This window comes from Myotis davidii, unplaced genomic scaffold (assembly GCF_000327345.1).
Source record: "Myotis davidii unplaced genomic scaffold, ASM32734v1 scaffold243, whole genome shotgun sequence".
NCBI lineage: Eukaryota > Metazoa > Chordata > Mammalia > Chiroptera > Vespertilionidae > Myotis > Myotis davidii.
Window position 1 is genome coordinate 403,034 of NW_006295183.1, and position 19,666 is coordinate 422,699.

The 19,666-nt window shown below is 42.9% G+C and overlaps 2 protein-coding genes across 2 annotated transcripts in view; both read right to left on the reverse strand.

Annotated features, from left to right (window-relative positions):
* Window positions 1-18,020, reverse strand: part of PRMT7 (protein arginine methyltransferase 7) — a 34,076-nt gene extending 16,056 nt beyond the window's left edge. Inside the window, exons 1-5 of the mRNA XM_006769749.2 lie at window positions 17,856-18,020; window positions 14,247-14,283; window positions 10,389-10,538; window positions 8,140-8,248; window positions 2,276-2,388 (exon numbers count right to left, since the gene is read on the reverse strand). Coding sequence (XP_006769812.1) covers window positions 2,276-2,388; window positions 8,140-8,248; window positions 10,389-10,538; window positions 14,247-14,283; window positions 17,856-17,950 — 504 coding nt within the window. The 5' untranslated portion in view covers window positions 17,951-18,020. The remainder of the gene's footprint in view (window positions 1-2,275; window positions 2,389-8,139; window positions 8,249-10,388; window positions 10,539-14,246; window positions 14,284-17,855) is intronic.
* SLC7A6 (solute carrier family 7 (amino acid transporter light chain, y+L system), member 6) overlaps window positions 17,955-19,666 on the reverse strand; it is a 40,585-nt gene continuing 38,873 nt past the window's right edge. Inside the window, exon 11 of the mRNA XM_015567829.1 lies at window positions 17,955-18,021. The gene's annotated coding sequence lies outside the window, so the exon portion shown is untranslated. The remainder of the gene's footprint in view (window positions 18,022-19,666) is intronic.

The window sequence follows — 19,666 nt, forward strand, 5'->3', positions numbered from 1 at the left end:
CTGTCTAAAAGACAAATCCAACTTCACCCTTTGCTCACCTTCCCGGGCCTGGTCCTCCCACTCTCCCAGTAGACAGGGAGCACCAACATTAAATCCAGATACCCAAGCCCTAAACCCTGGCATCATCCTCAATGCCTCCCCATCTAAGTAATCACCAAGCCCTTGACCACCTTCCTCCTCCCTGAGTCTACCTCTTCAGGCCCATTTCTATAGCCTTACCTGAGGCCAGCCAAGCGCCTGGATGACTCTAACCACCTATCTGCCTCTGGTCTTGCTCCCCAACTGCTTTCTACATGGCTGCCTGCATAAATCAACCCCCTGCTGAAAACCCTTCCAGAGCGTGGCAGCCCTTCTCGGTCTAGCCCTGTCAGCAATCTAGCCCCATCTCTAACCTCACCTCCCACACTACCCATAATCCAAACTACTTGCTGGATCTGGGGTCACCACACCAATTCACCTTCATGTCTTTGTGCATGCTGATCTCCTCTGCTGTGAATACCCCCACACCTGCCAGGTCAACACCTGATCACTCTTCAAGACTGACTCAGCTTGAGCTTCATCTTCCTGGAGCCCTCAACCTTCCCCACATCAGAGGGCAGGATCTCACCCTACTGACCACCATCAGTGCATAATCCAAATTGTGCTGTGATGACCTGCTCACCTACCTGCCTCCCCAGGAACTCACCTTCATATTGTTGGTACCCAAAAGAGGGTCTGGCAAAATGAAGGCACTCAATAAATGCGTCTTCTAAGATCTATCCCTGGGTCAACACTACAGGGCAGCGGTTTTCAACCTTCCTAATGCCGCGACCCTTTAATAAAGTTCTTCATGTTGTGGTGACCCCCAACCATAAAATTATTTTCATTGCTACTTCATAACTGTAATTTTGCTACTGTTGTGAATCGTAATGTAAATATCTGATATGCTATATGTGTTTCCCGATGGTCGCAACCCACAGGTTGAAAACCACTGCTACATGGACTGTCTGTCAGACATGCCAGCATCCTGGTTCAATAAGACAGGAAGAGGGTCAGGGCAATGGAAGCCTCTGTGTGCCAGCCCTAAGTCCTTCAAGCTCAGACACAGGATGGCAGGTGGGGACAGTGATTAGAGTGGACAATGCATACCTGGCTGCTATAGGCCAGCTGGGAGAGGAAATTGAGGACAGCTGTCTGCCTACCTTTTTAATGTGATGAATCAAAGAAGGACAAATTGGGCAACATTAACATAAATTCCAAATATCCTTCTTCTCTGTTTCAGGGACATATCTAGTTGGTGGTTTTAATGTGGAAAATGGAAATTGTTCCTACTAACGTTACTAGAAAAGGGGTTTACATTTTGGAAACAATGAGGCAGCTCACAAGTGTGGGATCTACAGAACAATCACAGTCACATGCTGGCTGCGTAATGTGGACTCTGGTCCTGAATGCCCTGGACGGGGCCCCCTCCTCTCTCTGAGAGCACGAAGAACCCCCCAAAAGAGTTGCCGGCTGGGACAGTTGCAGTGACCACAGGGCAGGTGCCAGCAGAAGCAGCAGACACACCTCCCTGGCTGGCCTTTGCCTCTGGGTCTTCACTTCCAATTTATGTCCATACAAAAGATCAACATCTCCAAGATAACATTTTCAACATGTCTCTCTCTTTTCAAAGAAACTGTCAAAGACTGCCACTACCCAAACTCCTTCACCTGGAATGGCCTGGCCTTCAAGGCTTTCCACCTCCTCCTCCATTCTCTGCCATTAGCTCACAGTCCCCTTCCCCTCTCAGCTGATGTTCTCAGTGACCTACCAACCAGGTCCCTTTTCCTGGGACATCTCTCCCCCTCCCCAGTGCCTTTCCAAATTCCACCCCCTCTACATGCCCCCCTGATCTTTTCTATCAGTCCCAAACTAGATGGCTATGGTGCTTCTGTCTGCCTCTCCAATCAGCCCACCAAATCCTCACCATCACTGACTGTGGGTTAGAGCATTAGGATGCCTCACACTTCTCCCTGGATGCTAGAACACTTTACACAGTTGACACTCAAATAATGTTTGCTAAATTGAATTGAATTTGAAGATAGTTTCTGACCTTTTGACTCTAACCTACCCAGGCTTGGCATTCAAGAGGCACAGAAGTCATAATTAAGAAGTCATAATTAAGGAATAAAGGGTGTCCTTGGGTATATGGAGAGGTGCTGAGGACTCAGGCTGTGAAGAGCACGGTGTATCAATGAGAGCTGTGTAAGCTGACTGAGATCACAGCAATACGCCTGAGGGAGGCTCTCACCCCTACCTGCATGAGATGCCTGTGTGCGTGTTCATAGGAGGGCAGTGCTCCCTCCCCAATCAGTTCCGTGTCAAACAGCTCCGTGATCAGGATGTTGGCACGGCATGGCATGTCACCATCTGAGAAATACAAGGAAACAGCATCAGAAACAAGCAACAGACTAGAAAAAATATTAACAGCAACTAGATGCCAGATGAAAGGTTAATAAGTCATTAAAATGAAAGTACATATAAATACTGGAGTATTTAGAAGTGTCATCTCAACTGATTTTCCAACAGTTCAGCAAAAAATCCATATACGTATATAAAAATGCTAAAATTGTTAAGTCTTGGTTAAGAGAATATGGGGGTTTGCTGTACAACTGTTCTTTCAACTTTCCTGTATACAAATTAACAATAAAACTCTTAATTATTAAATTAGCAAAACTTATTTGAAAAGCAAAAACTGAATCCTGCTACTTCAAATATATCGAGGCTGCAGAAAGGGAGAGAAAACCAAAGCAAGATAGACAGGCTGATAGATTCCACTGATACCCAGGGTTCAGAATCCCCAGTTCCTTACACTAAATCCCCCTGAATTAAGTTCATTTCTTGTTATCAAACACATACCAGTTGGTTGGGAAAGTAGGGTTATAGAAGACCTATTAACTCCATTTTCTAAACTTCTATAATGTAATGTAATGTTACTTCTACAGTCATAATTTTTAATGAGCCAAGAGACAGAACAGACTTTGGAAGGGGCCATTCATCATGGAGAATTAACTAAACACTCCTAATGGCTCATGAATTACAATCTGACAAAGCCCACTCATCTTCCCTACAGAGGAGACAAGTCTCATGGATGATGCAAGAGAGCAGAAGCATTAAAGTGGCTGAAAGAACAGTGCAGCAGAGCCTGAACCTTGAGTCATGGAGACCTGCGCTTTGAGCCTGCTTTCTAGCCGGAAGCCTCAGCGCTGCTAACCATCAGTCACCTCATCTGTTAAGGGGGTAACGAGATCTGTCCATGCAGCAATGGTCAGGCCAGCAAAGGTAAAAACTACCCACTTCCTATGAAGTACACTTGTGCTCATGGCAATATGTGAATGGTGGCTAAGAAGAAACTTCTGTCCTCTGGCACAGAGAACACCCTCCCGAGTGGCCCTGCCTATCCTCTCTGATATGATGCCAAACTCCAACTGAAATTCACCATCCCAAACGGAGCCAATCACATCCCACCCCCATGCACCTGCTTCTCCCTCCGATGTTTCCACCTCAATGAACGGCACTACCACACAGTCCAGAAACCTGAGCATCGTTTACTAGCTCTCCAGAAGAATAGAGACCCTGACTGGTGTGTTCACTATACCCCAGTGCCTACTGTCAGCAAACATTAGCTGAGTTCTTGATTCCTCTCTATCACTCTACATCCAATCAATCACCAAGCTCTGCAAATGCTGCCTCCTGAATAATTTTTAAGCTAATTATATAATTTAAAATGATTTATTGCCCAAAATTGTATCAAATAAATAAAGCTTTATGACCCAGTGAATTTCAACAAGTACTCCTGACAGCCTGGTGTCTAACAGGTGAGTGAGAGCCTGAGGAGGGGTGCTTACTCCAGGTGCCTCCTAAGTCTTACCCCATGATGGGATGGATGAACAAATGCCCCCTGAGTCAGCTGCACACATGCCTGTGTGTCATCCATCCATCTCTGGGAAACAGGCAACAAACATAGATGCTATTTTTAAAAAGGGCTGAGGACAGAACCTTGGAAAACGTGCATTTTCAGGAAGAACAGGAAGACTAAACGGCAGAAGTACCAGGGCTGCGGTGTTTGAGAGGAGAAGCAGAGGGAAGACCATCAGCCTTAGCAATAGGAAAGCCACTTGTCAAGTTGGACGAGTGGAAATAAAGTCCCATGTACAAGGGACTAAGGACCAAGCAAAGTTGACAATCTACTCACTAAACAAATATTACAGAATTCTTTCATGCCAGGTAAATACAAGTTATGGAATGGAATAAATAAGACCACACAGTCCATAAACTCAGAATGCTTCAGCTGTGTGGGGATATAGACATTAAATACATAATTACATAATGATTTCATTAATACAGTGATAAGTGTTACAAAGAAAAAGTATTAAGAAAGGATTTGAGGGGTATGGCCTCGTGCAGGGTGTGTGTACACAATACACAGCCTAGAAGAGGGCACAGAGTCACACAGAGAGTGACACAACAAAGGCTGCTCTGCAGATCGATCTCTGTGATATCAACACAGACAAATTTTGCCCAGCTGGTGTGGCTCAGTGGTTGAGCATCGACCTATGAACCAGAAGGTCACGGACATGGCCAGGTTTCGGGCTCGATCTCCAGTGTGGGGTGTGAAAAGGGCAGCCGATCAATGATTCTCTCTCATCATTCTACCCCTCTATCCCTCTCCTTCCTCTCTCTGAAATAAATAAAAACATATTAAAAATAAATAAATTAATAAATAACCCCCAACTTTGGCCAAAACAGAGTAAGTGGAATCGGACTTATCAATCCATGTAATCAACTAGAAAACCAGACAAAATATATGAAACAAACATTTTCAGATGTTGAACGAGAGGCAACACAGTTTATTCCCCAAGAAGGGACACAAATTGACCCCAACAAAGTGACCCTTCCTACTGCTCTGGCTTTTAGCAAGCAGGCTCTTTCCAGACCACAGTACAGGGAACAAGAAAGTGAGCAGAGCACTGCAATCTTGCTGAGTTAAGGAAACAGCAATTGGAGTTCAGGGAAGTAGAAGCAACTGGGACTTGCAGGAGAGAAAACCAGAGAGGAAATTACACCGAAAAGGGCTTCAGAAACCTGCACAGGGCTCCCCTTAGGTCATTGTTGAATATATTCACACACACATAGGGCAGGACTCTAGAAGGCCAGGTAAAAATAGCCATGTAGCCCTAAGGTGAACAATTTCCAGAGTTCACAAAGGACTGGGTAACATCCCAGTTCTGATCAGCCAGCACGCAAGCGCTCAGCAGAGACCTAGAAAGGTCATGCCTTACCAGTTTGGCTAAAGTAGCCTTGGAGCTGTGGTTCTCAACAGGGGTGACCTATCCAAGAAACTATCCTTCACCCTGGGACATCTGGCAATGTCTGAAGACATTTTTGCTTGGCACAAACGGGGAGGGAGGTGCTACTGATTTCCACTGGTTAGAGGCCAGGGATAAACATCTTACAATGCTCGGAATAGCTCCCCACCCCCAACAAAGAATTATCAGGCCCAAAATGTCAACAGTGCTGCTGCTGAGAAGCCGTGACTTAAAGCTACTCTAACCCTGCTTCACCAAAGCTTAAAAACAGCCTGGAAAGGATCAAACCGACCTGCAAGTAACCCAACTGCCTGCCAAATGAAGCTTTTACAGGAAGACAACAAAATCCAGCACTTAGCAAGGCAAAATTTCCACTATACACAGCATCCAAATAAAAATTACTAGATATGCCAAAAAGGAAAATGTAGCCCAGATCTAGGATAACAAAACAAACCCCTGGATGACCGAGATGACAGAAATAGGAGATAAGAATGTTAAAACAGCTGCTATAAATGTTAAGTATTTAAAGAAACATAAGGAGAAAAATAGTTATAAAAATATAATCATTTTAGAGATTAAAAAATACAATATCAGAAATGAAAAGTTAACTAGATGTGGATTAGATACCACACAAGGTAAGATCAGTGAACCTAAAGACCTATTCAAGAAACTATCTATGTCCATCAACAAGTTAAGGGGTAAACAGACTATGGTATGTCCACATATGAAGTGTTGCTTGGCAATTTAAGAGAATGATTTCCTGCCCTGGCTGGCTTGGCTCAGTGGATAGAGCATCAGCCTGTGGACTGAAGGGTCCCAGGTTTGATTCCAGCCAAGGGCACGTGCCTGGGTTGCGGGCTCGTTCCCCAGTAGGGGGTGTGTAGGAGACAGCCAATCAATGATTCTCTCTCATCATTGATGTTTCTATCTCTCTCTCCTTCTCCAAAAGATTATGTAGGACTTGCCCAACTGGTATGACTCAGTGGTTGAGTGTCAACCTATGAGCCAGGAGGTCATGGTTCAATTCCCAGTCGGGGCATATGCCCAGGTTGCAGGCTTGATACCAGTATAAAGCATGCAAGAGGCATCCCATCAATGATTCTCTCTCATCATTGATGCTTCTCTCTCTCTCTCTCTCCTTCTCCCTTCTTCTCTGAAATTAATAAAGAAATATTTTTTTTGAAATATATTTTTTTAAAAAAGAGAATGATTTCCTGATACACAGAACAATGTGGTCAAAATCTCAAGAGCAATATGCAACAGAAAAGAAAGCAGGCATAAAATACACACACTATATGATTCCACTTACTCAGAATTCTAAAAAAGGCAGATCTCATTTATATTGAAGAAAGCAGATCAGTAGGTGCTTAAGGCCAGGAATATGGGAGGGATTGATGTAAAAGGTATTGAATCTCTTTGGGCCTGATGGAGATATTCTATTATCTTGATTGTGATGGCGGTTACAAGTGTATTTAAATTTGTCAAAACTCATCAAACTATCCACTTAGCATGGATGCATTCACTTTATGTAAATTATACCTCTACAGCCCTGGCCAGTATGGTTCAGTGACTGGAGCATTGGCCCGAGCACTGAAGGGTACCATGTTCGATTCCCAGTCAAGGGCACGTACATGGGTTTCAGGTTCGACTCCTGGCCCTGGTCAGGACACATGCAGGAAGCAACCAATCGATGTGTCACTCTCACATTGATGTCTGTCTGTCTCTCTCTCCTCCTACCCCCCACTCTCTCTAAAAATCAATGGAAAAAATATCCTCAGGTGAGGATTAATAAAAAAGAAAACAAAAAAATTATCCTCAATAATGTTGATTAAAAATGGAATAATGGCCGAAACCGGTTTGGCTCAGTGGATAGAGCGTCGGCCTGCGGACTGAAGGGTCCCGGGTTCAATGCCGGTCAAGGGCATGTACCTGGGTTGCAGGCACATCCCCAGTAGGAGATGTGCAGGAGGCAGCTGATCAATGTTTCTCTCTCATCGATGTTTCTAGCTCTCTGTCTCCCTTCCTCTCTGTGAAAAATCAATAAAATATATTAAATAAAAAAAGAAAACAGAAAAAAAATGCTTTTAAAAAAAATGGAATAATGATTTGTGCATTCTTTTGTATATATATAATGTTTTAAAAATTAATAAAAGGGAACTCCAATTTCTTCTTCTGTGCATGTTTCAGATTTTCTATAAAAATATTGTTTTTAAATGGGAGAAAAATGTTGACCTTACCATTGCCATACTAAAATACTGTGTTTTAAAAAAATGGGGTTATATCCATAACCTCATCCCAGGAACTTCTTTTACAAATCTTTCCACTGTGCTCTCCAGGTATCAGTGTCATGAAATTTTAGGAGTCCAGTTCAAGCTCCTAAACTCTAAAAAATATTGTGGGAATGTGGAGAGATTGTGCTTATGCAGGCAAATCTCCATGTTAGATGCGGAAGCAAGATGTCAGAACTAAGCAAAACCATTTCAGCTATTTACTTAGTTTCACTTCTGTCTGATAAAACTTGAAACTCCCAGAACTGAGCCACACAAAAATTCCAACTTGCTTCAAGCAAAAGAAGGTTTCGTTTGCATCACTGCTATTGCTCTTGATTAGTTCTGGTTTACCCATTGCTGATTCGTTTTAGCTAACAGAGAAATAAACCAATAGAGAAGAAAATGCTTCTCTTCAGACACACGCAGAGGCCCCATATCTCTGCAATTACCTGGATATATTTATCCCAGATCACTTGAATAAGCCTTTTCCTCTCACTCACAAAAGCAAGCAAAGCTTACAACACAGTATGTGTTGATCTTACCTGGTCCCACAGTAACCTCTGTAGAATGCTTGTTGATAACCTTAATCTTATCACTGAAGCCATTTTTCTCCACAATCTTCACAGCAGCATCAGCCATAGGCTTGAAAACCTACAAATGAGAGCCAAAACCCAAGAAAAATAAGTAATCAATTTAATAACATCCTAACACCCAACACTCGTAAGACATTCCTTGATTCTAGTCCTAAGATTTGAAGTAAAAAAAGATCTGCACTACAGAATTTCCTTCCAAATTTCCTTCTAAAATGAACCTTTGTTACCATTCAAGATATAGGCAAAATATTTATTTGGGTCTATTTAATTTAAATAAACAAGACTTCATCCATGTAACTGCAATACTTTATTCTATAAATGTGTGTCATGAAAAGGAATACAAAGGAATGAGATTTCCCTGGGTTTAACTGGCAACTAGGACTCCCCAGGCACAGGGGCGGGATGCAGGGGATCCCAGGGAGCTTGCACTACCTCGTAAGGACAGCAGGTGTCAGTGCCGCACTAGAGGGAGCCAGGAAGAGGACTGCCTCACAAACTATGATCTGTGATGATCTGTGAAGCTGCTCTCTAGACCACAGTGAGACTGTTACTGTGTTAGACCTAAGTGTGCGCAAAACTGCCCCCAATCTCCAATGCTGGCAGGACGTCACTGATATTTTCTGAAGATATTCAGGGCCTTCCACAATACAAACCACCACGATTCTCCCTGCCCCTGCCATTCCCCCCAAACCCTATTCTCCCCACAACTGATGCTCCATCCACACTCATGTTCCCAGGCACACCTGAGTTCTCCCTGCTCTAGCCCCTCCTGCCAAAGCAAACCCAACTTTCCAGGACAACACAAAAACCCCTCTCCAGAAGTCTTTCCTGAACCCTTACCATGTCCCTAAACATAAGCCCCTCCAGCTGCAATTTTCTGGCCTGCTCAATTGAAATTACTAGTACACAGCTCCCACCATATTAGGGCAGAAAACATTACAGACACACAGAGAGTGGAAATATAACAAACTGATAATGTGAACGACTAGTCACATGACAAGATTTCCCCTTTTGTTAGTCTTTTTATGCATCTTCCACATTTCCCACCATGAACACATAATTCTTTTACTATATTCAAGGGGAAAATGCTATATTCTTCTGTAAAGAATACCTGGCTATAATCCCTTTGCCAAGACTCCTGATGACCTTGTGCCCCAAACACACAATGTATTCCCTAGCTGAAAATGCCCACCTTTCTAGACTGTGACCATGACGGCCATCTGTAGATTTGGTGGGGTGGGCAGCTGAAAGCAATCTTAGGAGAACATCCCGGAGTGCTGACTACCGAACTTTATGTGAGAAAGCAAAAAACTTTTACCTTGGTTAAGCCAGTGTAATTTTGGGAGTTATTTGCAACTCAATCACCATATGAAACAAATTTTTCCTCCTCTCCAAAAGCTTGGAAGAATATACACCTTCTGGCCAGAGTGACTCAGACTCCTGGCCCTGGTCAGGAGTTGGTTGAACATCACCCATGCACCGAAAGGCTGCCAGTTCCATTCCTGGTCAGGGCACATACCTGGGTTTGTGGGTTTGATCCCCAGTCTGGGAACATATGGAAGGCAACTGACCAATGTTTCTCTTTCACATCGATGTTTCTCTCTCTCTGTCCCTTCCTCTTTAAATATGTCCTCAGGTGAGGACTTAAAAAAAAAAAAAAAAAAAGGATATTCAGCAAAATTTTAGCAATGGTTAACTTTGAATTAACAAAGTACTTGTATTTTATATTTAACAAATTTCCTATAAAAAATGTATTATTTGCATTATCAGAAAGATAACATGTTTAATGTTTTATTACAGGAAAGAAATGGCAGATTGCCAAACTATTGATAAACATAATAAGATAGCTGGCTCTGTAGGGACATGTAAGATAGTAGGTCTCAATCTTGGTGCATATTCAAAAATCCCAATGCCAGACCACACCCCAGAATAATTAAATCGAAATCTGGCAGGGGAGCTCAGGAGGGGGGCTGGGCATCAGTATTGTTTAAAGCGTCTCAGTGATCCTGACATGCATGAAAACACTGTTTTCAGAGGGGAAACATGCTCCTGGAGGAAGAAACTGTACGTGATTCAGTTCTATGCTTTCAGAACCTGGCCCTGTGCTTGGCACAGAGTGAGCACTCCATGAATAGCTATGAACAAATGGATGGGCAAGGGGCAAGGGGCAGGACACCCACGTGAAGAATGTGGCTTACCTCGACGGCATAGCAGAAGTCGGCACCTGCTGTGACTGCCATCATTGACAAGAGTCCTGTGCCGGTGCCAACGTCGAGAACCAGGGCCTTCTGTCCTCTGTCCTTCACCCTGCTCACGGCAGCCCGGATACCCTGGTAGTATTTTATATTCTAAGAGAAAGGGAGAAAGAACTGTCACTTCATACTAGTTGTCATAAATAAGTAGAAAGGTGCTTTGTGAAACTCTGGTCATGGCTGGCAGCAGCAGTGCAAGTCATGACTTGTGGCCTTTCTGGGCCCTCGAGGAACAGCACTGGCTAGCTGAGTCAGGCAGGCCTTGTGACACCACCAGAGCACTGGGTCAAACTGTTACCCTTTCTTAAGCAATTATCTCCCCTCCACACCCACTCTTCGACAATCTGCCTAGTGATACTGGGGCTAGGGCTCTGGAAGCGCCTTCTCCTTTTTCCAGCTGTTAGGTACAGACGTAGAGAAGGATCTTGAGGGTGACTGGAAGGTAGAGGAGAGAGATAGTTGCTCCTTCCTGTATGGCTGCTGCTCTCAATCAGTGTCCTCCCAGGCGTAGCAGCTGGTTCCAGATGCCAGCTCCTGCCAGGCCTCCCATAACCAGCTTTCCCGGGCGTCCCTCATGAGTAGCAGCAGCACTCAGAGATCCCTCTTGGAGATCCACAGGCCCTCTCCTCCAAGCTTCCAGATCAGGGGTGGGAAACGTGCAGCTCTTGGGCCTACAATGCCCACAAAATCATTTGGTCTCGCCAAGGCATTAGAGGTGAGTTAATTAAATGTTTGCCCAAATATAGCAGGCTAATTTTTAAGTTGACAATTTTGCATGGCCTGAGAATGATGTTATGAAAGTTCAAATAGCCCACCCCTGTTCTAGATTCTGAAAACCTCAGTCTTCTCTCTTTGTTTCCCCAGCCCTTGGCAAGGTAACTGTTTCATGCTCTTCCTATCACAAGTTGACCTCGGTGCTCTCATCAGCTTCCCAGGCCTCCCACATCTTTTAACCAAATCCCTCTATTAAAATATGTGTTGTGGCTTTTGATTTCCTTACTGGACTCTATTTCACATAACTTCCTTGTCTAAATATGTTTCCTTCTCAGGAAATTATTTCCTTGTATCGTGAAGGTTTTTAGTTATAGTCTCTCGTTTTTTCTGTTTGTTTGTGGGTTTGTTTTTTTTAATATGGAAGGCTTCATGAATGTGCGTGTCATCCTTGCACAGGGGCCACGCTAATCTTCTCTGTATCGTTCCAATTTCAGTATGTGTGCTGCCAAAGCGAGCACTAGTTATGGTCTTTTGTAACTTAACAGATACACCTTCCATCTGTAAGAGTTTAGCTGGATAAGTACCCTTCTGTTGACAATAACTAAAAATCCTAGGAAGGTATTTGTAAATCTTTTTAAATGTACCGACGAGCTGGAAAGTTAATAAGGAATATTAGGAGGTCAGGCAGTTGGAAGTGGATCCACCCCCAAGTTAGCCTGAAGATGACTATCCTACCAGCTAAGACCTTGATCACAGCCTGTGAGAGACCCAGAGCCAGGAGACCCAGCTAAGTGAGCCCAGTTCTCTGACCCAGAGAAAGTATAAGATAATAATTGTTTTTAAGACATTACATTTGGGGATAATTTGTTATTAGATAACTAATACAGGGCTGGTATCAAAAGGGCAATATTCTCTGACCACAGTGCAATCAAGTTGGAAATCTCAATAACAAAAATATAATTAAAGAAAAAAAGATTTTAAAAAGTTACTTATCAAAACTCATGGAATGGCTAAAGCAATATTTGGAGAAAAAAGTATTAGAAAAGACAAAAGATGAGGTAAGCATCCACCTCAAAAAATTACTAGTAAAAAGAGGACAACCAAAATAAACTCCAAATAAGTGAATGAATAAAAAGAATAAAAATTAATGAACTAAGAAACAAATATAAGATCAAGAGGATAAAAGTTAGTTATTTCAGTCCTAGCCACTGTAGCTCAGTGGATAGAGCGTCAGCCTGAGACTGAAGGGTCACGGGTTCGATTCTGGTCAAGGGCATGCCATGCTCGGGATGCAGGCTCGATCCCCAGTAGGGGGCGTGCATGAGGCAGCCGATCAATGATGCTCTCTCATCATTGATGTTTCTAGCTCTCTCCCTTCCACTCTGAAATCAATAAAAAATATATTTTCAAAAAAAGTGAGTTATTTCAAAAGACTAATAAAATCATCCTGGCTGGTGTGGCTCGGTTGGTTGGGCGACACCCAATGCACCAAAAGGTTGCAGGTTCCATTCCTGGTCAGGGAACACGCCCAGGTTACAGTTTGATCCCCCAGTAGGGTGTGCAAGGAGACAGCTGATTGATGTTACAGCTCAATCCCCAGTAGAAGGCGTGTAGGAAACAGCCAATGGATGTTATGCTCTCACACAGATGTTTCTCTCTTCTCCCTTCCCCTCTCTCTCAAAATATCAATTAACTATTTTTTTAAAAAAGACTAATAAAACCAATGAACTGGTAAGACTATTTCAAAAATAAATAAATAAAAGGTAGAGGGAGATAAAGAAATACAGGTAGCCAAAAACTGGAAATGAAGAGGAGGGTAACATCAGTATATATGCCGCAGATATTAGAGAGATTAAAGGATATGATGAACAACTTCTAGCAAAAGTTTTTTAAAAATATATGAAGTGGACAACATTAAATTGGACATTCTACCCAACATACTAGAGCAAGAAGAAATAAGGTCTAGAAAAAAAAATTATTTTGTTTTGTTCACAGATAAGATGAATGTCTGCAAAAGAAAACCCAAAATACCAATGGATAATTATTGAGTTACAGAATTTAGAAAGATTACAGGATTCCAAATCAATAAGTAAAAATCAATTGAAATCTTATATATCAGCCTTTAAAAACCTTGGCAAAGGGAAGGATTTCTTAAACAAGACACAAAAAGTACCAACCTTTAAAGGACATGTAAGATAAATTTGACATTAAAATTTAAGACTTGTGTTTATCAGATGGAAAAACAACCCACAAACTAAGGTAAGACACTTGCAATAAATATAACTGACAAAGTTATTACCCAGAATATATAAAGAACTCCTATAAATTACTAAGTCATAAAAGAGTAAACATGAATAGCTAATAAATGAAAAGAGCTCATACACAGTAGTTATCAGGGTAATGCAAGTTAAAACTACAATGAGAAATTAGTTCAAACCTATCAGATTAGTCCAGCCAGCATGGCTCATCGGTAGAGCGTCAACCTATGAACCAGGAGGTCATGGTTTGATTTCCCATCAAGGCACATGCCCAGGTTCTGTGCTCAATCCTCAGTGGGATGCTTGCAGGAGGCAGCCAATCAATGCTTTATCTCTCATCATTGATGTTTCTCTCTCTCTCTCCCTCTCCCTTCCTCTCCGAAATCCATAAAAAAATACATTTTAAAAAAAAGAAACGTTAAAAAAATAAAAATGAAAGAGGAAAGCTGAAATGTAATTCTGCAATGAAAGTCAAATCTGCTTTACAAAATACAGTCTGCAGTGACCTCTAGAAATTTTATTTTTAAATTACAAACTGACTATACAGGGCAAAACATCATGTAATTAGAGAATTTTTATCTAGAGGAGATTATGGAGATCAGATAGTACGTCTTAAATCCTAATAAACAAGGTCCACAGAGGTCCCATGTTTTGTCCAAGTTCACACTCAGGTCAAGAGCAGAGCCAGAAATAGGACCCAGCCTCCAGACAAAATTTCCAACCATTACGCCATACTGACTCTCAGCATCATTCCAACATCATGCCGCCAGGGTTCCCGTAATCCAAGGTTCCAAAACCCCACATCAAGGTAACAGTTTCCTTTAACACTTACTCTGTCTTTGTCGTGCAGCATATCAGCGTAAGAAGACCTAAAAATCAAAAAGACAGGTCAGAAACCTCTGCTAAAAGTAATATACATCAACATATGAGCATATTCACAGATATATAGTGCATTCTTAAATCAGATGAGACAAACATTCAGGCAGGTTTTAAACTACTTTACAGGAATTCTGGGAGGAGGGGGTGCGGGAGAGGGGGGGGAGTATGGAAAGTAACCTCACACAGTGATGTGATCATAAATTCCTAAGTTAACACGTTTGAAATAAACCACCCTCAAAAAGCACCTACATAATCTTATTAAACTATCCTATAATCCAATCAGCACCTTGCTTTTTCCCTGCCTCCTTGTAATCTTATTTCCTTCCTTAATTTCAATAAAAGAAGCTACAAAACTGTTATTCTCTGGAGCATTTGAGATCTTGCTCCCGGCATATGTGGTCAGTTTGGTTCAAATAAAAATTCTCTACAGATTTGGAATTTCATACGTCAACAGTTATATCCTATAATTCCTTGGTACTAAATAAAAAACCTCAGGCAAGTATTTATTTTTTCAGCAAAGAACCTAAGACCTAAGAACACTCTAGTAGTCAGCCCTGTCACAGTAACTCCAAAGCCACCAACATACTGATCATTTTATACATTACACGTTTTTTAATTAAATCTTTATTGTTGACAGTATTACATATGCCCTCCCCCACACACACTGACCCCTTATAACTCACCCCCATAAACATTTTTTCCTCAGACTAACTTAGACTGAGTTTAATACTTCACATAATCTTGCATAATTTGCACAGTGGGATAATCACAGATGTAACACTAGGAGGAGGAATTGGGGAAAGGCAAAGTATATTATCTGCTGTATATTCAGCATTTTCCTTCATGTCATCAGGAAAAACTAAGAGTTTACCAAACTATAGAGTGTTAAAGGGAGCAGAGTTGATTATCTATATTTCTACCGTAGCAATTACAAATTTGAAAACCTCTAGCAGGATCAGGATGAGCCCCCAGAACTCGGCAGGCCCAGCCCAAAGACACTTTCTGGGAGTTCCAAGTGAGAGCTGAGGCACTCCCGCTGAACAGAGGAGCTCCGGCTTCAGGCCAACATCAGATTCACGGCAGTGCTTCTTTTAAACGCAGATTCGCAACATCCACACACAGAGATTCTCATCCAGATCGGGCTGGAAGTCTGGAAACCTGCACTTGAACTGGTGTTCCCGGCAACTGCGACCCAGGCAAGCCATGCTCTACACTTTGAGAAGCTCTGCACTAAAATAGGGGGTTTTTATGGCACACCAAGGTTTTTATATCTGAACCCTCCTATGAATGCTTAGTTGATATCTGATCCTTTATACCTTTCTCCACTTTTTAAAAAAATATCATTTATTGATTTTTTTACAAAGAGGAAGGGAGAGGGATAGAGAGTTAGAAACATCAATGAGAGAGAAACATCGATCAGCTGCCTCCTGCACACCTCCTAGTGGAGATGTGCCCGCAACCAAGGTACATGCCCTTGACCGGAATTAAACCTGGGACCTTTCAGTCCGCAGGACCTTTCTATCCACTGAGCCGAACCGGTCAGGGCTCTCTCCACTTTTTAAGAGGCACTTTCACTCCCCATCTTCTCTGTCTCATCACCCACTCACTCCCCACCGCTGTACTGACACCGCTCTCCTTCAACACCATTAGCTCACTCCAATTGCTAACACCCAGGACTTCCCTGGCCCTGCTGGACATGCCCTCTTCCTGAACTACCCCCTCCTTTCTCCTCTGTGACCACGCTCTCCTGTTCTCCTGCCTCCTCAGCTATTCCAGAACTCCTTCAGCCTTCTACCTTTCCCATTCCACACTGTCTCTGAGAATCTTGTTTCCACCCTAACAACTGCAAATTGTCTCCAGACCCACATACCTGTCCACTGGCATCTCTACTGGATGTCCCAATACCTACTCTCCATCAACTCCCCTGCCCAATACCACCAATTCCTCCTGTGTTCTTCCTCTCAGGAAATGGTAGCTCCATCTACCTAGTCACTCTAATCAGAAAGCTTGATGCTTCCTGAAATGTCTCTCTCCTTCCATCACTGCATCCTATGAGTTATTCTATTGTTTACTAGAGGCCCAATGCACAAAATTCGTACAAGGGTAGGCTTTCCTTCCCCCAGGTGCCAGCACCAGCTTCCCGCTGGCTCCCGGCACCCGGGCTTCCCTCACAGCCCCGGCTTGTCTGGAAGGACAGCAGTCTAATTAGCATATTATGCTTTTATTATTATTCCTCAATATATTGAGGAATATATTATTATATTTAGGCACAGAGAAGTTAAGTAGCTTGGCCAATGTGAGAGTTAAGAAGGGGCAGAGCCCACATGCATACTCATGCTCCTCTTCTTATATTCACTACCAACTTTAAAACATGACCTCCACCAAAACCGGTTTGGCTCAGTGGATAGAGCGTCGGCCTGCGGACTGAAAGGTCCCGGGTTCGATTCCGGTCAAGGGCATGTACCTGGGTTGCGGGCACATCCCCAGTGGGAGATGTGCAGGAGGCAGCTGATCGATGTTTCTCTCTCATCGATGTTTCTAACTCTCTACCTCTCTCCCTTCCTCTCTGTAAAAAATCAATAAAAATATTAAAAAAACAAAACAAAACAAAAAAACATGACCTCCGCCTACCTTTTCAGCATCCTCTCTCATCACAGCCCTACTTTTGCACCACACTCCAGCACACTGAACTGGCTGCCACTCCTCTGGAGTGGCAATTTCTCTCCATGTAGATATCAACCCCCCCAGGCTAGCTGGTTCTTGCTGCTAATGGGCATAAACGTTTGTGCCCATTTCCACGGGCCTTTATCTCTCTGCACCGTCATTTGTTATGTCTGTCTCTTCCACAAAACTACCTGTTCCTTAAGGACGGGAACTCTTTCTTCTTCATTTTGGTACTCACTGCCCTAGCACAGTGTTGTCATGTTGTATGCACTTAATGATTGCTAAATAACAGTAACTCACATACTTTTAAATATCCCTTCAAAGAAAAGAAAAAGCTGCCCTAACTGGTTTGGCTCAGTGGATAGAGCATCGGCCTGCGGACTGAAGGGTCCCAGGTTCGATTCCAGTCAGGAGCATGTACCTTGGTTGTGGACACATCCCCAGTAGGGAGTGTGTAGGAGGCAGCTGATTGAGGTTTCTCTCTCTTTGATGTTTCTAATTCTCTATCCCTCTTCCCTCCACTCTGTAAAAAAATCAATAAAATACATTGAGAAAAAAAAAGAAAAAGCAATTTTCAACTTTTCAGGAGAATTTAACTATATGAGGAATATCACCATTTAAGTGACACCAATAAATTAACTTTCATAAACTCTTCTACTACTACTGAACCTTGGGTCTTCTTTGCTCCACTAGACAGATCCTCTGACTTCCCACAGAGGCATGACTCAGCCTAACTCCCACACAAACCTACTTGGCTGAGCATACCTGCTAGTGACCTGCACCTGCCCAGAAGCACTGGGTCATATCCTATTGCGCACTCAGACTAAATTTCAAGGCAAAGGCTTTGAGATCAAGTGCCCCATCCAGCTGCAGCCAACTGTGAACAAACGCTTGTTACCTGGCAATCTCCTGGTGGTAATCATAGTGCTCATCTTCCTCCAGCCACTCCACAGATCCTGTGGTCGGATTGGCCCGCCCACAGAAGATCTTCATGCTGCCAATCAGCTCCTCAGTTTTATCACTGGCCAGCTTACTTCTTAAGGACAGGTCAGACGGTCAGAAACCTATTCACATTATAATGCCCAAGAATGAAAAGAAAAGATGTTAAAAGACAAGAAAACAAGCGGGGGGGGGGGGGGGGATGTCCAAGAAATTGACAACAATGTCAAAACCACTGAAAATATTTGTTAATCAGAATTTTCATTTTTCCAGCAAGACTTACTTGGTTTTATATTCCCCATATAACATTAAAAACTGTAATACACAAGTTCATAAAACTATCTGGAAACTTGAGCAGTCCTCAGTGATTCCAACAGGGTCAAATGAGCCTCAAAGGTACATCTGGGCATAGCCTCAGGTAAAGGTAGGTGAGAAAGAAAATAAAGCAGAGGAAAGGGTTAGTAGGAAAGAACAGAGAGAAATTGGGGTGGTGGTAAAGGAGTGCCACTAAAACTAAGGATATTAGACATTTAGTTTAAGGAAAAATACAAAGATAGAGCAACTCAAACAAATTAGGAAAACCTTCATCTAAACCAGTCAGCCACAGCTATACACAATACATGGATAATCCCAGGAATATAATGTTGAGTCATAAAAAAAAAAACAAGTCACAGAATACATATAAGTTCACATTTATATAAAACTAGAAGCTTGGTGCACGAATTTGTGCACCAGTAGGGTCCCTCGGCCTGGCCTGCAGGATTGGGCCGAAACTGGCTCTACGATATCCCCAGAGGGGTCCTGGATTGTGAGACGGCACAGGCCAGGCCGAACGAGGCTGAGGGACCCCACCAGTGCTCAGGGCCGGGGAGGGACGTGGGAAGTTGGCTAGCCAGGGAGGGACCTTGGGAGGCTTCAGTCTCAAGCAGCAAGCTAACCTACCAGTCAGAGCGTCTGCCTACTGGTGGTCAGTGCACATTATAGCGACTGGTTGACAGTTGATTGTCTGCCACCTGGTGGTGAGTGCACTTTATAGCGAATGGTTGAGCGGACTTAGCATATCATTAGATTATTATACTTTGATTACTTGAACGGCCCACCTGACAACTAGCATATTAGGCTTTTATTATATGGGATGTATAATTATTCAAAACAGAACAACACATTCTTTAGGGATCACACTAAAGTGCAAAGCAGGGAATAGGATAGTAGGAAGGAAAAAGGATGGGATCAAGAGGGCCACACAGCCCCAGCTGGTGTGGTTCAGCGGTTGAGGGTCAACCTATGTACCAGGAGGTCACAATTGGATTCCCAGTCGGGGCACATGTCTGGGTTACAGGCTCGATCCCCCGTGGGGGGCATGCAGGAGGCAGCCAATCAATGATTCTCTCTCATCACTGATATTTCTCTCTCTCTCTCTCTCTCTCCCTCCCTCTCTGAAATCAATAAAAAATAAATAATAAATAAAGAAGGGCCACACAGGGGACTTAAAGAGCAGGTGAATTCTAAAACTGGGTGGTGGGAATACAGGTGCTCATGATACTGTCATTCTTCATGCCTCTCTATTTTTCATAATAATTTCTTCTTATCTACTCAGTATTTAACTTTAAAAGCAATTTTGAAAAACCTTTCTTCATTTAAAAAAATTTGTTTCAAATAAATAAAATATTATCAGACAGATAAAATGTCTTGTATGGCCTTTTTGCTCAAAGATATTTATTTCTGAGACACAGGAACACCACAGCTCCAAGTCTGAAGGCACCTCTCAGC